Source organism: Triturus cristatus, chromosome 1_2, assembly GCF_964204655.1.
Source record: "Triturus cristatus chromosome 1_2, aTriCri1.1, whole genome shotgun sequence".
Lineage (NCBI taxonomy): Eukaryota > Metazoa > Chordata > Amphibia > Caudata > Salamandridae > Triturus > Triturus cristatus.
The window spans coordinates 636,615,195-636,635,345 of NC_140580.1; the positions used below are offsets into that span (position 1 = coordinate 636,615,195).

The following is a 20,151-nucleotide window of genomic DNA, read 5'->3' on the forward strand; positions in this document are numbered from 1 at the left end:
AACAAACAGCAAATATTAGATCCCTGATGTTTTGCTTCTTTCAAAATTAAAACTGCCCACTATTTCCGTAAAGGAATAAAAACAGGCGTAAAAAGAAAAAAGAGATCCTTATTTTTCATACAAGTTGTATGTTCTTTTTTCTGCTAAAGTGCCTGAAAGATAACGAGTCATTCTGTAAAATTGGTGGTCACAAGTGTCTGCAAATTGGGCTGGTGGATTTTTGATTTGACCTTCCGCTGTGGTATGACAGGTGTACCTTACCTCATAGCTCTGCTTTGCTTTTAGTAATGTTGTCCAGGCCAGCACTCAAGCTCCAGCATCCCATGGACCATCTCCTTACACAGGATACAACGAAGCTCCTCCTCCTACCAAACCTCGCATGGTTACCACCGCCAGCATCAGACCCTCTGTCTACCAGCCAAGCCCAGGTAAGACAGAAAACACATCCAAACAGTTTGCATAAAGTAGAGGTCCTATGTTCTGAACAGGTTTGCCCAACAACATAAACGTCTGTCCTCACTGGAATATTCAACACATTTATGGAAAAAGACAATGATATGTCAGAGGAATGGGATAATTTAGGCCCAGATCTGCCATGCAAGATAAGGTGAACTCAAATCATGAAAATAGAGGATGGCCTCAGAATACAGGGACAAACCTCCCTGCATGTCAGTATTATTGTTTTGGTTTTGTTTTATGTTTGGTTTTATGAAACAAAATCCCGTTTTGGGTGTTTATTTCTAGAAAACAAAAAATCTATTCTAATCAGGATCAACTAACATGGCTCCCACTCAGCAAAGCTTCAGTGTCTTTAAAGGGAGCCAATGGACAACCACCAACACCCTTGAAAATGCAGAGATCCTTGCCTCACTGGCAGGCTTCTGTAAATTTGGTGTGCCACCTGCCAGGGTCTAAATCGCACTGGAAGTCTCTTCGATGTCCACCACAAGTCCTGAAGAATGCTATTCAAACCTGATTTTCAGAATAATCAATGACGATGGAAATTAATTCCATTTAGATTAATTGTCTATAAACTTATATTTTCGGAATATCCTAAAACACGGGCCTGGATCCAACCCTGCAGGACCCATCTGATCTAGAGGTTATAATACGAGACTAGGGGCCCAATGTATCAAAGGGTTTTACCCATTCTGTGTCTATGGGAAAATGTGTTCATACATAATTTACAAGGCTTGGGTGTATCATTATTAAATATGGAGATGGTGATGAGTGCACAGGCATCCTACCAATGTAAGTGGTGGAGACAAAAAGTGTCTATAAATTAGAAGTGATCATTGTCAGAAACTGGAAAGTTAATGCTGAATGGAACCTGCAGTTCTTGTTGGCAATAGTTTTTTTTTATCTTCCTAGGGAATGGTGCACCAAAGACAGACTTCAACGATTCCATTGTTACAGACCTCTCTGCATTTATCGTGGAGATACTTTACAAAAGATTTCAATTAGAATGCGTATCAGCTACTACCAGCAGCTTGCTCTTTGGTACTGACCTTGCTATGCCCTGTTCTCTGGGGTCATGAACATAGCAACAGTATCCAAACGATAATAGGATTCAAAACTCTATAAAAAGGATGGGCCTGATTTATATAGGTAACGTACCAGTGGCGTAACGAAACACAAGGGAGCCCCTTTGCAAAGTACATGGAGGGTCCCCTTCCGGGCTTATTCAGGAGCTCCCATTCCAGCATACTCTGCTGAGGGGGCTCCCTGGAGTTCGTCCCCCCCCGCACTGCGGGGGCCTTTGGTACGCCACTGTAGCATACCCTTTGAAGTGAGTTTACTACTTTTTGGGGGGTATGTTTGCTACATTTTGTTATTTTTAAACTCCAAGAGTAAATTTCTGCAAAAGTCTCTATCCCCTCAGTAGAGCAAGTGGCTAACTCTTGTGCGAGTGTGTGACCTCCCTCCCTAAACCCTTCCCTGACTCCTAACTAAAGCCCTCTTACTCTTCCCTAATTCCATCCCCTTTTGTAATAAAACTGACCCTTTTTATACCATTCCCCTGTGTCCCTGCCACATTTACTACTAATATATTTACATATGTGTGCAGAGGCTCTGCAGTCGGGCGGAGAACTGCACACACATAATTTTACCTAATGCTGAGGCATAAACTCTGCACACACTGTCTGAATAGCACATTAGTATGTTTAGTAGTACTACTCTAATACTACAAAACGAGCTACAAAGTGTATTTTGTAAACCAGGCCTACTATGTTTACTGTTCTGGCTGTTCAGGGGCAACGAGTGGGACAGGAGGCAACCCAGTGATATCATCAGGCGTAAAAAGGTGTCACTTTCTACCCCTGGCGTTTAGTTGATTTTGCGTTTTTAAGTATTTTAATGAGTGTGCCCCTATGTGGGCATATTGGCATATGCTTACTTTGTAAATAGTAATTTTGTATTCCCAGAGGGACAGATTAGCATTTTTTTCTCTGGGCAAGAAAGACAGAAGAACGAAACCAGACTATGGTGATTGTAGGACAGTTCCATAAGAAGCAATAATTATCTTAGAATTTGAGGGAAGCGGGCAAGTGAAGTTAGACGTTAGAAGGGACCATGGGTTTCGGGCGGCAGGACAAAGTGCCAGAAAACGCTGACGCACTGTTTTAAGCAACATAAACTAAGTGTAAAAAACATATATAAGCGCTTGAAGAACCAAAGATGTTGCGAATTCATGAAAGACCACTAGGTGGCAGACACGCACCAATTAAAAATGATCCTTTTGAAAGTCTGCACAGAGACGTGCACGACCATGTTAAAGAGCCTGCCACAGGATCTTAACCGAGTGACAACTGCATAAACAAATTTGTGTTCTTGAACACCGATAGAGATTAGCGGAGAAAGCATCGAATACATTTGGTTTACTGTCCCAAACTTGGCCCTTATTCAACAATGTTTGGCAGTGCTACAGAGCAGAAAAATATCTGTCGATAGGGTTACTGGACATTTTACCACTTCTCTGACAGTAATACCTCTAAACAGTTGTCGACTTTGTTTTCTAATAAAGGCTGTGGTAACCACTGTAATGTTTTGCGCCCGATGCCCACAGGTTGAATAAAATAATGACACGGACACCACTACTTATGTTACTCAAATGGCCACGGGCACGTGCGCTAGGCCCCTTTTATTGGCAGGGTCACCTTACTGGTGATGCCGGTGATGGAAGGGTGTGGGGTGGGTGTTTTTGCTGCCTCAGAGGAGGGGCTGCATCATTATATGTCCAGCAGGATACTGCAACCACCTCCTTAAAGATGCTGAATTGACCTCATGTGGACTTGTTAACGCTTTATTGCCCATATTTAAAGGCCAGTCTCTAAATGGAACGGTTGCTTTGAATTGATGAATTCACCCCTTATTCTATTCTCAACTCATTGTTAATCTCTTTTTGCATGCATGTATGTGGTATTTGTATACTGGAAATCTAGCCAAAAGGTAGCAGGCTGCTGTAAAGGATCAAATGCAAGCTTACAGTTATCGAGTGATAGAGAAAGTAGATGGTTTTCTGGAAGCCGAAATGTATATTTACTGCATTGTGATGTAGTTGTCTTTAAAGAGCTGCATCGTCAACTCTTTCCTAAATTATCGCAACAGTGGGACAGTCTTTACGGATATTGGGATGTTGTTTCAGAACATGAATCAAAAAGACCTGCAGCCTTGTTTTTTGTGTTTTTACACTTCTTAGTCTCCAGTGTGATAGTGTCCTGGCAGCAGGTGTGCCAAGAACCACCAGAAACGGTGAGCATGGCTGCAAGACAAGAGGTTGTGATGGCTATGTAAATTAGGCCCCTGGTTTCTAAGATGGTGCAAGTCAGCAAGGGGAGCCAATGGAATTCCATCGGGATGGGGTTATGTGATCATATTTCTTCAGGCCCTGGAGGAGACATGCTGCAGCATGTAGGATGCCCTTAAGTGGGCCATTATGGAGTCTGGGAGGTCCTGGAGCATGGTGTTATTACCATTCAGATGCAAGAGTACAAGGGCTTAAACAGCAGTTCTGAAGCTGCTTTCTGGGAGAAATGGTTTCAGTTTCTTTAGAAAAGAGAGTTGGTACAACGGTGTCTTTGTTGTTTTTGGCAATGTGTTCCTTGAATGGGAAGTTGGTGTCCAGAGTGAATACAAGTGACCTGGTCTATGGTGAGAATTGGGGTTCAAAGCCATCAAGGTTCATGTCATTGAGGCAGGTTTATATTATGTCTTGCTTATTGTTCTTGGCAAATAACAGTAATTCTGTCTTGGATGAGTTGAGCATCAGGTATGCACTGGACATCCAGGTCTGGATGAGGTGTAGGCATTGTTTGATGCATTGGATGTCTGGAACGGTGATGACTTTCAAGTAGAGATGTGTATTGTCAGCATATTTATAAATGTTGATGCTGTTATAAGTGGAGCCCAAAAGACTCCATGTAGACATTGAAGATGACAGGGGACAGCTTGAAACCCTGGTGGACTCTGCGGATGATAGGAATCTTTTAAGATCAGCAGGAGCCCATGTGAAGGAACTGATTTTGGTAGTGAAATGTTGGAGGAGAACCAGTGGAGGGCATTGCCAGTGAATCCCATTTGAGACTCCAGGGTGTGGCTGAAGGTGTGATGGTCTACTATGTTGAAGGCAGATGAGAGGTTCAGCAATATCAGGAGGCAGCGGTTATTTTCATATGCACTCAGGAGGGCATCATCTGTAGTGTGTAAGGTAGTGGCCCCTGAGCTGCACATGATCTGAAGCCAGATTATTAGTACTGCAGGAGATGAGTTGAGCCCTTGAGCTCTTTGAGTTGAACACTCTACTTTTTGGAGGTTATTGCTAATGAGGGTTTACTGAATGACTTCCTGTGGAGATTATAGAATCAGTCTTATTCATACTGACACACCACCTCTCCCCGATTTGGTCTACCAATAAACTTTCCTTCTGTAATTTAATGATTGTGCTGGCTGGTCCATTTGCATTCTATGATGAAGTATACACTAACCCTCAATACTAGTACAGTAGTGCTTCTTGTTGAAACCCTGGCAAATCTTGGGGATATCTTTCAAAGCAGCTACTTTAAAGTGTGGAAAATATATCGTACAACAATTTGCATATAGCAAAGCTTGAAAAGTGTAGAACATCAACAAGTGATAGGGTGTTTGCTGTGGTGTTACATTTACACCCAGGTGCAGGTGTTAGGGTAAGGATTAGAAACAAGGTTAGAGTTAGCAATTTAGGTGGAATATTACACTTCAGTGCTTTTTATGAGGCAGAAGGCTACAAAATCAGTCTTGGTGTAATCACTCCACTTTTGATGCCCTGTGTTTCTTTAAAATAATTGGGTTTTTTCCTTGATTTATCCACATTGTCTGTATCTGTGCGTCAAGAAAGCTCTGTGGTTTAATATGTCTGATGAAGAGGGCTATGCACATAAAGGTCAAACGTTCAAATCCTAGTGATACCAAATAGTCTCCTGTTGGGGTTCATAAAGAAAGGTGGGGTAATCACTGTGCCAAGACAACCAAAGTCTACAGCCATATCAAGGTGGTGGGAACCCACATTGCCCATTTGTAATAGGTTTAGGCCTCAGCGGGTGTTAGTATTAGATCCAAGATTAGAGGTGTTATGCACAAATACTGCACACCTACAAGAAGGAAATACAGGGGAACCATATCTAGCAAACTAAACAGCTGTGGTCTACCTTGCTCTTCTTTTCTGTACTATGAAAACCTTTATCTGAGAAAAGAGTTCACAGCTTAACAGCGGCTAACCCCACTATATAGAGTTTCCTTAACATTTTGTTGAAATGGCCACTAATGTGTGTAATAGAAAGTCTATGCATAGTGTGCTCAGCCAGTTTCTCATGCCTTTGAGCATTCCATAGTCAAGTGCCCAGACTTGATCAGAAAAGCACAGAGGGCATGATTCAAAAAGGGCCTCCGCACTCGTTGTGGGAGCAGTACGTGGGGGTTCTCCGCACTTGAGAATTCTCATTGCAGAGATTCTGCCCGAGTGCGGCGACTCCCCCATGACTGCGGGCCCTCCCCCATGAGTGCGAACACAATTTGTGAATCAAGTCCTGAATGTGCTAAACAAAAATCTTTTACGAAAGGAAATTAAAAATATAAAATTCAGCTTGCTGAATAGTAGTAATGTAATACAAATTTGAATGAGCTTCACTGTAATTTTGCTTCAAGCCATTGAAAGCAGAATGTAACATGATAAAATCGGTTTATTTCTAAAAAGTGCGGCCGCATATTGAAGTCTTTACGTTCACGTCCCTCCTCCCCCAAGGACTACACGGTTGGCCATATTCCAAAGAATTCACCTGGGACTGGCAAGAAAGTATTTACACACAGCACCCTGTCCTTTCACTGAGTTCCCCGGAGGTTAACTGAAATGAGAGTACAGGCCAGGTCTCCACCCTTTGCATGTTTTATTGGCCTCCTTGCGTGCTTGTTGCAGGTACTCAGATTTTCAGCAGAAAGAGCCTAAAGGAGCTCAGTGCGCACTCGTGCTGAAAGGAAGCCGCTTGAGAGCTGTGCACACCTAGCACTGAGGAATGCACCCATTTCTGGAGCACCTACCTTGCTACAAGGCAGTCTCATATTCTGCTTATCTTATTGCACAGTTATATAATTAATGTTTTTTGGCAGTCCAGTGGCATGGAAATCCCACCCACCCACACTAAGCGGTAACCTCATATTACCTCACTGATAATAAATGCTCTTAGTTAGAGTCCAAGTCATTGTCTTCTGTAGACCCATGTTTCAACACAAACGCATTGTCCCTTATGTAGCAATGGACTGTGATTATGACTGCAGCCACTCAGTATTAGTATTTTGAGTGGATGTGATGTGTGGTGCAATGCTTAGGAAATACTCTTTCAATAAAAAAGAATAATATATATGCTTCCATTCAGAGGTGGATATTAAGGCCCCCGCAGCGATGCCACCTCTTCAGGGTTTTGCTGTGAACTTCCTTCAGAATCAGTAGATAAACATATTAAAAACACGATTTGCAAAACAACAGAAAATCAATCCACAGTAATGGTTGATTTTCCCTGGTTGTAAATGGTAATTAGGGACAGTAACCTTTTCAATTGCTGACTGTAAAAGTGAATTTTGGAACTCTGATCCTAATTCCAAGACTTTGCAGTTATTAGTGTAATATACAGCTGCAAATTTTTTATGAATCGAGCACTTTGTGTGTGGGATCTTCTGTGCTCTATTTAGAGATGGAGTTCTTTGCAAGAAATAGGTGGGCATTGAGTGGTTACTGAAACATGACAGTTTGATTTATTGGTCAAGATCATGGTGGAAACTCTTTCATGTGTCCAGGGCATGTGCTGGAAAAAGCTCTCCCTGTGGAGAGTTTGGAGAAGCACATGGCTAGATAGAGTGCCTGGGTGCTGGAACATAGTTTGTATAATGAGATTGGGTGGGAGATGTTGCCACTGATGTACTCCTGGGTGCCTATGTAGATGGCTTTGTGTGAGCTGGTCAGGAGTTTGACTGGAATTTATACTTGAATTAGAAGATAAGGCAATGTAAGCTTTTATCTTCATTTGGAGATAGGTGTTGGAGTATCTGTTCAAGTAGGGCACCTGCCTTCAACAAGTTGGTGATACCCCTGTGTTTGTCTGAATGAATGCCGTGCCCTCCACCTGCAAACACTGCCACTGTACTGTCAATTTGTTTGGCCACCCTATAACCCAATACTAGGATTTCCTTGTGAAAATCATTATCATATGCCATATACTATATGGCACTAGAACTGAACAAAGATCACCTAGAATGCACTAACTTGGTAAATAGCAATCCAAGACTTGAAATCTTGGTACCCAGTGTCATAATCACTGGATCACCCTGTAGACTTGGTTCTATGGAGAAATGAAACTGTGAGATTGCTAATGTTTATGAGGCCATCTGTCCACCAAAAGGTCATTGGCAAACTTTTTTTAATTAGAGCAGTAAATACTATATAAGATATATTGGACGTGAAGGTCTAGGCAAGTGGCATGTGTCACTGGATTGTGTAAGGAGGCTGTTTATATTTTGACAGGGATACAGGTAGCTTATCATTGCAAGATATTGATGATGGCGGTGAAGAGGACTGCAGGGTAAATAACTGTTGCTGAATATTTGGTGTTAAGTGATGTGTAAATGTATCCGTTGAGTCGCTGAGAAATGCACAACATACACTCGACCAAGGAGGCTGTGGTAAATATGGATTGTCTCCCTCCTAAATAAATCATTAATTGTTTTCTAAAATATTTTTATAAGGCCACATCAGTGAGATCTTTCAGACTGGCAGTGTATAATGAGGTGATGCCACCAAATTCAAAATAGTGAAATCTATAGGACAGTAGTAGCTGTCCATGCCCCTCTATCATAGCTAAGGAGAAATCCAGCTGAGTATGAGATGGCTTTCATAAATATATCTATTCTATTGAGTCCACAGTGAAGAGATACATGTCTATATTCCACTATATACCCGTGATACTACCAATCATACTATACTCATGCCACTATTAAGCCCACTTTCACTGCTCTATAGAAGCACCCTTGTAGCACTCATAAAGACTTCTCACTCCCACCATTGTTCTCCATCTGTTTTATACCGTATCAAAAACGAACCACTGCTGTACAACACTGTACCTTACTAGAAATGGCCTAGCACAATACCTATGATCTATAATCTGGAGTAGCCTAACAGAAAGCCATAAAAGCCTGTAAATACCTGACTGAAAAAGCCAAGACCTTTTTTCTACTTTACCCTTATCTCACAACCTCTTAGTGTGAAGTTTTACACGTAGTCAAGAATCTCTTTGAAACAACATTTTCTGCTTCCACTGTCCAATCTACTGAAGAATATTGTAACTTACTCTCTAGTTTCTTCTTCGTTACGGTTCACGATATCTATTGCGACTTTGACACACCTGCATTACCACCTTGTCTTCAGGCCATTCTATATTCCACTTCTCACCATCTGCTTTCCTCTTAGTGATCTTGCCAGTGAGTCCATTGATGCCCATTCAAGTCAGGATCTCTTCTTCATCACACATTATTAATATGGCCTTGGAGCCTATTGGCCCTGTGCTTACAAAACTCTGCAATAATTCTCTTCCCACTAGATCTTTTACTTTAGTGTGTATGTCTGCACAGATCGTCCCACAATAAGGTGCCCTCTGCTGACTTTAAAGATCTAAGTAACTGTAGGAATATCTATGTGTCAACTCTTTTAATAATAATTAAAATAAAAGGGTTGAGAAGCAGGACATGGACTATGTGAGTCTCATATGATGGCCCTTGTGCACATTTTTTTTTAAAGTCACAGGGCAAAATTCAAAGTCAGAACCAGAAAGATTTATACAAATGTAAGAATCAATACTGAAGACAAAAAGTAGTTAGCAAATTTAATTTAGCATCAATAATGCATCAAATGCAAATGAGACATCAACATACGGTCAATCTACAAAGCAGGTAAATAGCCTAATTCAAAGGATAGTTCAACACAAGGACTAGCATAGAATCTGCTGAACAGGTTTGTTTATCAATGGACAGACCAGCACATAGTCTGTGTCCTAGTGAGTAAGCAAAATGTCTGGCACATCTCCCAAAAAGGGCACATTATATAGGTTTTAGGTAGTAAAAGCCACACACTTGACATGGTGAGATATGACACACAAAACCAATAGCTTATCAAGAACATATGATACATTAAATAAGAAACATTTAGGAACACCTACTTTCATGAATAATTATAATAAGACGTAGCTAGGAAATAAAGGAAATAGCATGACATCTGTGCAACAAAAAAACACAACAGAATGTACAACTAATGAACGATTCTTTGAGCAGACTTGGGTAAAGAATCTTCAGTTTGCTACAAATGCATAGGCATTTTGTAAATGCATTTTATCTTGACATGTGCACAGTGAAATTAATTCTATTTCACTTATATTCTAAAATGGAAAGACCCTGAAAAGAAGCATGTATGTAGAAAGCGTGTTCATGTATTTTAAAACCACATTTCTTTCTGTCACTGTAGAATGAATGTCAATGTAGGCTGACTAGGCCACAGTCATGTTCACTAAAGCCTGGTTATGCTAACTAGAACACATTTAAATTAAACAGTAACTTCTTTTAATTAAAACCCCTCTCAAATATGTGTTGCATTTTCTAGCTAAAATCATTGAGAAAGAGGTCAACAAACTCCGTGTTAATTGAAACAACCAACCTACTGCACAATTTCCTAGCCCGGGATAGTGTAGCCTTAATACTATTTGATTAATTTGCCAGCTTTCACACTGTTTCTCATCCTATTCTTATTAATTAACGCTGTCAACTCTATTATAGTGGCATTCACTGCACTGCACTACAAGGAATCTTTTCCTTTCTTAAGGATCTAAATCAATCTGGGTATCTTCCCCTATTTTTTTTTCGAATCCAACCTGTGGCCTGTGGGGTGATCTACCGCCCAGAGGCTCATACTTTTTAAAATGTGCCTTATTCCTTTGGCTGACCTCATCACTTTCTTTGACTTTTCTCTCATGTGTTTTACCGACAACAATCAAATTGTAGTCATGTTCATGATGACAAAGCCGGTATCTTGATGAATGTAAATGTTGTCTTTGTCCTGGACAATAAGTAACCCGTTTAAGCTTAAAGGAGATAAAACAGAAGTTATTCTACTGGTGGCATCACTTACCATTTGGCTTCTGACAGGTTGACCCTCATGTAGGAGACCTTCCTGCTCCCAATCAGGCAGCCAAACATTTAGGAGAACTTTATTTCAGTTAGCAGATTAATAAGGTTCAATCTACCAGCTTCTTCAATATCTACATGCTCAGAAAGGTCATTCCTCTCTTCCCTCTTTACTGATGTAAAAGTGTCGTCCAATCCTTCATCATGCCTGGAATTGATTAGTGCAATTGTCTACATCTCGGCCTGCATTAAGTACCGCATTCAAAAGAGTCAGTTTATTAAAAATTACACAGCGACTGCGGTTACATTCTTACACCTGTTCTTTTGTCACATTAAAGCAGATTAAATTAAGTTACATTGTCTAGCGACAACCAAGCGTACCATTTTTAAGACTGTTGATTCTCTCACTGACCCCTAATACAGGGTGGACCTGCGTTCATATGTAATTGCATGTCAAGCGGCTACCCCTCCCTGTGTTTACAGTCCTTCTCTGCTCACCATATAAGGTTCCCAGTGCTCACTATACTCCATCTGGGAGGTCTCTCTTTCCAATGTTAGGCAGTTAAACATTTGAAGAGTCTTCCTATCTACATTTGCCCTGATTCTAACCATTGTTGTTTCACAAACAAAATTAAAACTTGACTCTTCATGCAGTGTTGACTACCCTACCTCTTGCCCCTTTGTGAATATGTTAGTTTCAGGACACCCTTGTTGGTTAATGGCACACTTATCATAATTTTATTCACACATCATGCATGCACTTGGCGCAGTATATCAAATTATAAGAACTTAAACTAAGTTGCAGACTAAATATTGATCAAGGGTAGCTTCCCTCAGAAGAATACCCTACACAGTGACTGAGAGGGCTTTCAATCACCACAAAGCCAATGCAGCATATCTCGATGTGCAGAACACCTTCTTTTGTTCTTTGAATTCCACCATGTTGGCACCAGTAAGGGGACAGGAGTGCCAAATGATGGCGGGCCTGTACATTTGCATCGGTGTCAGTTGACCAAGACTTACATACTCCTTCAAGAGTCAACTGGATAAAGTTTTTACATGTCATTTTCTCCGTGGGTGACGGAAATCCCATTCATTGTAATAAGAAACCAAAAAAGCATTCTTAAATTTCTGGTAAGAGAAATCACCCAGAAATCCCTTGTTTTCAGCACTGGGCAACATTTAGGAAGCATTTTGTGGGTTCCATCCTATCAGTGACTGCCTCATGAGGAGCCCTTGTGTTTTGACACTAGGGCCTAGTAATTATTTAATGTGTGTGATTAATGGGTAGATACTGACTCACTCCTCAGCCGAAGCACGACTAAAGAGGTTGGTTAGAAATGGGATTTCTGGTTGGCTAGGGCTTGCGCCTAAGCCAGGCAGAAACCACCACTCTAGTCAGGGCAAGGGAGTTACACGCCAAAGATAACCCCTGCTCACCCCCTTGGTAGCTTGGCACGAGCAGTCAGGCCAATCCCAGAGGCGATGTGTAAAGCGTTTGCACAACACACACACACAGCAGCAACACACTAGGCACACTACAAAAAAAACTCCACACAAGGTTATATAAAGATAGCCTTTGTATTATCCAAAACACATTAGAATCATAATCACACATATACACTGTGCCAACTGGCACTAGGCAATATTAACAGGGGATTATATACAGGACCAGGCCATTCGGGCCACGGTCAGAACCATCAGAATGCAGGTAGTAAATATGAAACACACTCAGTACCTACTGGTACAATAATGACCTCAGCATTATCACATTAGGCATAAAACACATTAGGCCCCAAACCTCATTAGCATAAACACAGTATGCAATAGGCCTCACCAGCATAAACACATTATGCAATCTCATTAGGCATCACATAAATCACATTAGATCAGCATCACAGTAGGCATAAAACCTCATAAGCATAAACCCATTATGCATTCTCGGTAGGCATCACACATTATGCATCATTACAATAGGCATGTATCCTATTAGGAATAAACCTATTATGCCTAAACACAGAACTGACCCCAGGCCAACTGGCCTTTCACTGGGGCTCAAATGCCCTATGTCCAAATCTTCAGGGCTTCTAGTGAGGCCTTCCAAATGGCCCCCTGGCTGCCTCAGCAGCGAAACCAAAGTGCCCAAATGCGCTGGGGTGTGGGGTGCAGCTCACCTCTTCCTTAACACAAGAAATGGCCCCCAAATGTTGCAGCTGCCTGCACTCTCGCAGCTTGGATTGGCAGAAAGAAGGACTGGCACCACTGTGCATCCTGAGTCCCCACTTGGACTCAACAATAAAATGGCCCTCACGTTGAAGCTGCCCACTGTCCAACGGGGCAACTGTAAAAATGAGCCCGGGCACCACGGTGCCTTCGAAGCCCCACTCCGGGACTCCTAAATACTAAATGACCCCAAACGTTGCAGCTGCCCGCTCTCTTGCGGTGCAGCTGAGATCAGCAGGAAGAATGGCACCAAAGCAGTAGCAAAAGGGAAGCCCCACTCACCGGGGCTGCTCAGGGACTCCTCCGGTCTCCAGGGATCCTCCCGACGTCACCTGGGCCCTCTCTTAGGGCTCAGGACTTCGACTTGGAGCCTGCGAGGCTCTGGACATCCCAGGCTGCCTGCTGGGCTCTCTCTGCCACCACGACTCTTCACCTAGTCCACGGGGCTCCCACCGGCTCACGGGAGCCCCGCTCGGGCCTGCGCTGACTTCCGATCGGCTACGCTCCCTCTTCCTCTCCAGTCGCGCTGCAATTGTTGGCCGCGTTAGCTTCGCCCCGCCCACAACCAGGCATGGCTGCCTAGCTTCCGGGTCGATCCCGGAGCAGCGGCTCCTTCTCTGAGGTGCAATGCGAGGTGGGAACCCGCTTTTTAAACCGGCATCACTGCGGAGTGGACTTCCGCAGAAGAGCACACACAAATGCGGGGTGTGTTCCTGCCTGGACTATCTCAAATACGGGGAGGGCTCTCTCAAAAGTGCACCGAAGTGCGGGGTGGGCTCCCGTCTCCAATAGCAGCGGCAGTGCGGGGTGGGCTCCCACTCTGCTGCAGAAGCCCCCACGATGCAATGGTATCCCCACGTTGGGATTGCCTCCCAAATTCGAAGCAGCCCAGTGCTGCACCAGTTAAAGCAAAAACGCTCCTCTTGTCCTGGAGCCAGAAAATACCGATGCAACGCTCACGAGGCGCTGGGATTCCTTAAAGGTCAGGGGGGCACAGCTGGGCCCAGGTAGGCCATCACACAGGGCCCTCCAGCAGGGAGGCAGTCCCTCGTGGCAGTTCCTCCTGGGGCCCAGCAGCAGCACGTCCCCCAGTACAAGGTGAAGCACAACCTTTTCATGGGGTCACAGCCCCAATATTTATACCCAGTTTTCCTTTGTCTGCCCTGGCACAGGGCTTGAGGGAACCAGTCTTAACTGGTTCTGGGGGGTGTAGAAGCACTTTGTGTACAGTGCTCACACCCTCCTTTGTGAGATGGGGGTTCTGCCATCAGACACACCACAGGGGGCAGAGCCAGCTTTTACCTAGGCAGGCACAGACCTATTCAGGGACAGGGGACTACTCCTCCCACTACTCCAAATGCAGATGCCCTATTCAGCCTAGCGCTGACTCACCCTGCCCCTTCTGGAGCCACACACACCTCACCAGCCCCTGCCACTCCAAAACCAGACATGCAATACATATCAGGCAGGCAGACACATAGCACACAGAAATGCCAACTTCTAAAAGTGGTATGTCTAAAATAGTTATAATAAATCAGCGCACACCATTGCGTAGCATTTATTATCACTATTCCAGACATACCAAACTTGACCACGCTGCCCCTCTCATATCAGGAATTACCACTGAAACACATATCAGGGAATCCCCAAGGCATTCCTATGGGAGGGACCCATAGCAGTGAGAAACCAAAATGGCTGTCACTACCAGGACATGTCACACACTTAAGGTACTTGTCCTACCTTTTACCTACAATACAACCTGCCCATAGGGCTAACTAGGGCCTACCTTAGGGGTGACTGACATGTAGTAAAAAGGGGGGTCACAGACATGGCTCACACTGTAGGTGCCACGTCACAGCGGCAGTAACACTGTGCACACAGGCCCTTCAATGGCAGAGGCCTGAAATAGGTTTGAAAGGCTACTTTGGTGGGTAGCGCAATCAGCGCTGCAAGCCCACCAGTAGCATTTAATTTACCAGCCCCGGGTATATGAGAAACCACTTTACAAGGGACTGACAGGTAAATGGGACAAACAGGTGTAGACCAATCTTACTGTATTTACCACAGAGAGCACACACACTTTACACTGAACAGCAGAGCTAAAGTGCCCAGAGTCCTAAAACCACCAACACCATGTCAGAAAAAAGGCTAGGAGAAAGGCAAAAAGTTCACGGATGACCTGGCAAAAAGGGCCAAGTCCAACACAACCCACTTCCAACCAAAACGCAGGGTAGACCAATCACCACCTTGATGGGCTTCCCTGCCTTGGGCGATAGAACACGGACGTGGGCCCACAACTGTAGGGGCACACTCCAGTTCTACGCCATTTTGAACTCATGTGGTTTGTCTCTGTCAAAGCTACCAGGACCAACTAAGCTACCTCACTGGTACTCCCTAGTTGTCCTTGGCCAGGACCAGGCCCTAGGCCATCTAGATATCTGCGGTCCTTGCCATCTCACAGAGTGGGGGGCAGTAACCCCTGGTACATAGTAACCATTCTCCACTCTTCCTCTCATCAGTGCAGTTCTAAACTGCCACTGATCCTCCAACCTATGATCCACACCCTCAGGTTGACCAGAAGTCACGGACGAGGCTCTCCTCCCCCTCCCTCTCCGTCTGGGGTTCCGCACTCTCCTCCTTGGAGAGGCACCCTCAGAACACAACTCTCTCACCAGTTCAGGACCTCTCTCCAGTAACCCATGGAAGCCAAACCGGTCAGGACACTGCTTACAGTAATTCTTCCCTCCAGGTCAGGCAGAACCTGAATCTGCCCTCCCAACCTTTGGGCTGAACCCTGCGGTTGAGCACTTGCCTGGCACGCCAGGACTTCTGGGGGCTCACACAATATCCCCCCGGTCAGGACACTGCTTACAGATGTCCTTTCCTCCAGGTCAGGCAGAACCTGAACCTGGCCTCCCAACCCAGGGACTAAACCCTGCAGTTGAACACTTGCCTGGCACACCAGGACTTCTGAGGACTCACACAGTATTCCCTCCGAGAGTAACACATGACTCATGTGTCGTGTGACAGTCTTCCTGGAGCAGATCTTACACTGAACAGCAGTGCGAAAGTACCCAGAGTCCTAAAACCACCAACACCATGTCAGAAAAAAGGCTAGGAGAAAGGCAAAAAGTTTAGGGATGACCCGGCAAAAAGTGCCAAGTCCAACAAGATCAAAATCCACCTTACAATCATTGGTTGGTAGTAGCCAATCAGCTCTTAATAATCCATTAAGTGGAAAATATTTTGTTCATTAACTGAGGAATCAGAAAAAAAAAATTCAGCAGTTTGCCTGTGTGGATGTTTTTGTGGTTTGCAGTATTCCACAGATTTACAAGGGAAAGCTCGAGTAAATAAGCACATTGGTGAGGCGGGTTGGATCTATGAACTAATGTACCCACTTCAAGAATCTGTGTAACCTAATTTTTTCAAAGGTTTGAATTCTTGTGGGTCTGTTCAGCCTTTCTTTCGACCTTAGAGGTTGATAATAAAGAGTATCATTGAAATGGGTAGTAATACTCATCTGTTGTTTAGCCCGAAGATGTCCCACATTATAAACTTGCGCTTTAAAAATGCACATTATGTTTAGCTCTATTGCCATCCTCTCCTACCACAGTAGAAAGTAACATGAAGAATGAAACCAAAACACTGTCAACAAAGAGCTAGAAAAGGTACATTTGTGGGACAACTTTAAAAATGTGATTCATGTTTACATTTCAGTCAGGCACAGCTTTTAGGGCCCCATGCACAAAACATTTTTATGATCCAAAACCGTGTTTCTGACTATGATTCCGAGTCTACAAACACCGTTTTCAGAATTGCTAAATTATTACTGATTCCTTTGTTGTTTCGTAAGGAGATGTATCAGTTTTGCAACCGAAATCCAGTCACAAAACATTGAAAATGTACTGCCTCATGAGTTGGGGTGGAAAGCCATTCTCAAATGGGAAGGAGCTAACTCTCACACGAACTTTTTAAAAGGTTAACTCTTTTTTTTGTTAATTACGCCCTTTCTTCATTAAGGAAAATGAGCTGCATTTAAATAAAAGTTGACTTAATTTAAATGCGATCACAGACGTGGTGGTCTGCTGATTCCAGCAGGCCACCATCTCTGTGATGGCATTTCATTTGTGACATAACTCATCTTTATTCCTTAGATGGGTTGGATTGTGTGAGGAAGTTTGTGCACCGACCTATTACTACATAGATAGGTTCTCAAAGCTTCACACTGGTCACAAAAACACTGGTCACAAATTACGATTATTGTATTGTATAACAGGCCAAATCTTTCTTTTCCCTGTATTTCCATGTATTTAAGGTATAACTATACCATTAAAACAATGATGAGAGCTGCTACCACCCTGACTTTATTGGGGCTTTCCGTGTGTTTTTTCAGCCTCAAGGAGGTTCTAAAACCACTGCTTAGGCTCAAGCTGTCATTCAATCAAGCAAAAAAGCATTTGTAAAGTGCTGCTTATCACCCCGGGGGCTATCCAGGTGCGGTGCTGCCAGTTTTAGCTAAATAGCTAGATCTTGAGTCCCTTCCTTAAGAGGATGCGCGAGGGTGAGGTGCATAGGTGCAGAGGAACGGTGTTCCAGGCTTTAGCATAGAGGTGAGAAAAGGAGCGTCCCCCGGTGTGGCTGTGGCAGATGCGTGGCGTCTGTGCGACCGCGAGTTTTGCAGAGCACGGGTTTCTCGGGGGTTGGTGGAAGGTCAGGCAGTGGTTCATGTTATGTGGTCCGATGTTGTGGAGGGCTTCGTAGGTGTGCGTCAGGAGCTTGAACTGGCATCTCTCGTGGATAGGAGCCAGTGGAGGTCATTGAGTTGTTGAGTGATGTGTGTTCTCTTGGGCAGTCTGAGGATGAACTGGCTGTTTCACAATGTGTAGCCCTCCAGACCATTGAAGGCTCATCGAATATATGTCACAGGAAGCGACATGTGCAAGCTTTAAAGCTCTGACATCTGCTTTTTTTCAACTTCATAAAAAGAGATGAAATTAAGCACACTAAGGTACAATTCCAAGTATTTTGGGAAAAAAAAGTGTTATGGTACAGAGGGCGGGAAACATACTCTGTGAGGTAAATAACTCCTACTCTAAGTTTTAGAAGGAATTTGGCATGGAGAATCAATATTTACCATACCAAATTCCATTTTTTCAAAACTTTTTTTGTTCAGTGCTTCCCCCTGCATTCCACCAGTTTTTCAGTTTTTCTAGCGTATAATGCGATGGGAAAACTGCTAGGGTGCAATAATCATTCAAAAACTTGGAAATTATGAGCACTTCGCAAATTCCCAAAGTTCAGAATTTGCCTGACTCCTAGTGTGCAGGCAAATTCCAGGCTAAGGTATATCACACCGAGGCTGCTCATTGCCATCTGATGCAGTAAGCACCATAAAGTAACTATAAGCAGACATGCAGAACTTTATAGAAATGTAAAATAAACAAATAAGTCATCTCTGAAGAAAGGAAAAGGGCGAGGGGCTCAAGTGAAGGATTCGGACAAAAATCCCCAGAAGTGCACAGCAACCGGATTTGGCTAAATAAATACATCTGGCCCAATACAATGGCAAAATAGAATGCATCAGTCCAAGAATACCAAACGCTATATACCTTTAGGAACCTGCGACCATTTCACAGCTTGGAGGACAACCTTTCGGGAAGTAATTTGCTCGGATTTCTGAGAACAGGCGGGAATTGCCACAATTCACATCAACAGGCAAATGGCAAATGCAATGCTAAAAAAATAGAGCATGCGGAAGTCGGGACTAGCTTTCAGTCACATGATATAATTATGGATCCCCATAAGACCCCGATAGGCACGAGCCTCCCCGGTTTCCCCAATTAGAGATGACATTTCTAGTTTCATTTGTCTTGCCTACCACAGCAAACAGTAATAGAAGCCCGGGGTAGGAGAGATCTGCCAGCTGAGTAAACCTTAGCTCTAAACACTACCTGCACTGTTGAGAGGCGAAAACAGCCACTGCCGGGGGCGGGGGGAAGGTTTAGGATGGTGAGTTGGCTTATGAAGCAGGAAGTTTATGAAGCTGCTGGGGACGGGGAGGGGGTTTTGGGGTGTTAAGCATGGAATAACTGCCAGGATTCTGGGTGATATCAACCTTTTTTGGAGCCGTAGTTTCCAAGTAGTCCTGTGTCCTGTTACACCAAAAGCACAATGCAGTCCAGAGCCTCTAACCAGAGCCTATAGGCACCGACCTATAACTGAAAATTAAAGCACACCAGTCCCAGAATGTACCATGCTGTTGGCTAAAGAGCCAGGAACGGCTGAAATTGTTGGATATGACAATGGGTCAATTTGCAGCCATGTTTGTTTTTGCCAAAGGGTGTTTTCCAAAACAACGAAATCAGAAGCAGAAGCAAACATGGACTGTGAAATTGCTCACTGAAGTCCAATTTTGTTTCTTTTTTTTATATATATAAAGGAAATGCTGTGCAAAGCGATTGGACCTATCAACAATGACTTAGCACATAATTCTTTGATCAGTTTGCTTCTTATAGACACCGGGGTAGGTGTGACCCCTTCGGTCAATCAGACTGCTGGTTAATGAATAAGAAACATGTCCATGTGAAGATCCTCTGAAAGATGGTTCCTGATATGGAGAAAAGGGGCAATTAAGTAAAATAAAAAGTGCAGAAATGAATAAAAAAGCAGACCAGTGTAGCGGGTAACGCATAGTCTCAGAGAGCCAGGCTGGGAAAACTGAGGGTGTCACCAAAAAGGCAGGATTTTGAATAATTCACAGGGGTGAATTAAAAAGAAGGAGCAAAAATGATAAGCTAGGAAAAAAAGAGCATTATGACAGTAACCCTTGTGAGTGCACTTTTTATATTACTGAAAGTAGGCCAGCAGATATGATGTTGTGGAGTTCTATTTGAGACCTTTTAGAGTGGGAAGATGTTATTCAAAGAACGTCCAAGAGCAGTCTTGGAATGGTCTCAGTCAAATATAGGCAGCCATCTTGGAATGCTGATTACATGTCTCTCAAGATAACATGAATTTTCATGCAAATATCAGGTTGAAATATTTTTTCAAACACGCTATTTTTAAAATCAAATATAAGCTTTTTATTTTCTGAAAAGACTACAACTGTCAGTCTGTCATTTTGTGAAATCACTAATGGTTTACCTGGTCCAAACATGTTCATTATCCCCAAACATCAGCTATCCTTTTTAGTAATTTTGTGTCAAAACATCAACTTTGCATCTTCCCAAAAAA

The 20,151-nt window shown here is 43.4% G+C and overlaps 1 protein-coding gene across 18 annotated transcripts in view; it reads left to right on the forward strand.

Moving 5' to 3' along the window:
• The window catches only part of LDB3 (LIM domain binding 3), a 530,539-nt gene that overhangs the window by 399,990 nt on the left and 110,398 nt on the right, over positions 1 to 20,151 (forward strand). For all 18 annotated transcript variants that reach the window (XM_085607354.1, XM_085607410.1, XM_085607474.1 and 15 more), the window contains one exon: positions 286 to 428. In XM_085607354.1, the coding sequence (XP_085463480.1) occupies positions 286 to 428 (143 nt within the window). The remainder of the gene's footprint in view (positions 1 to 285; positions 429 to 20,151) is intronic.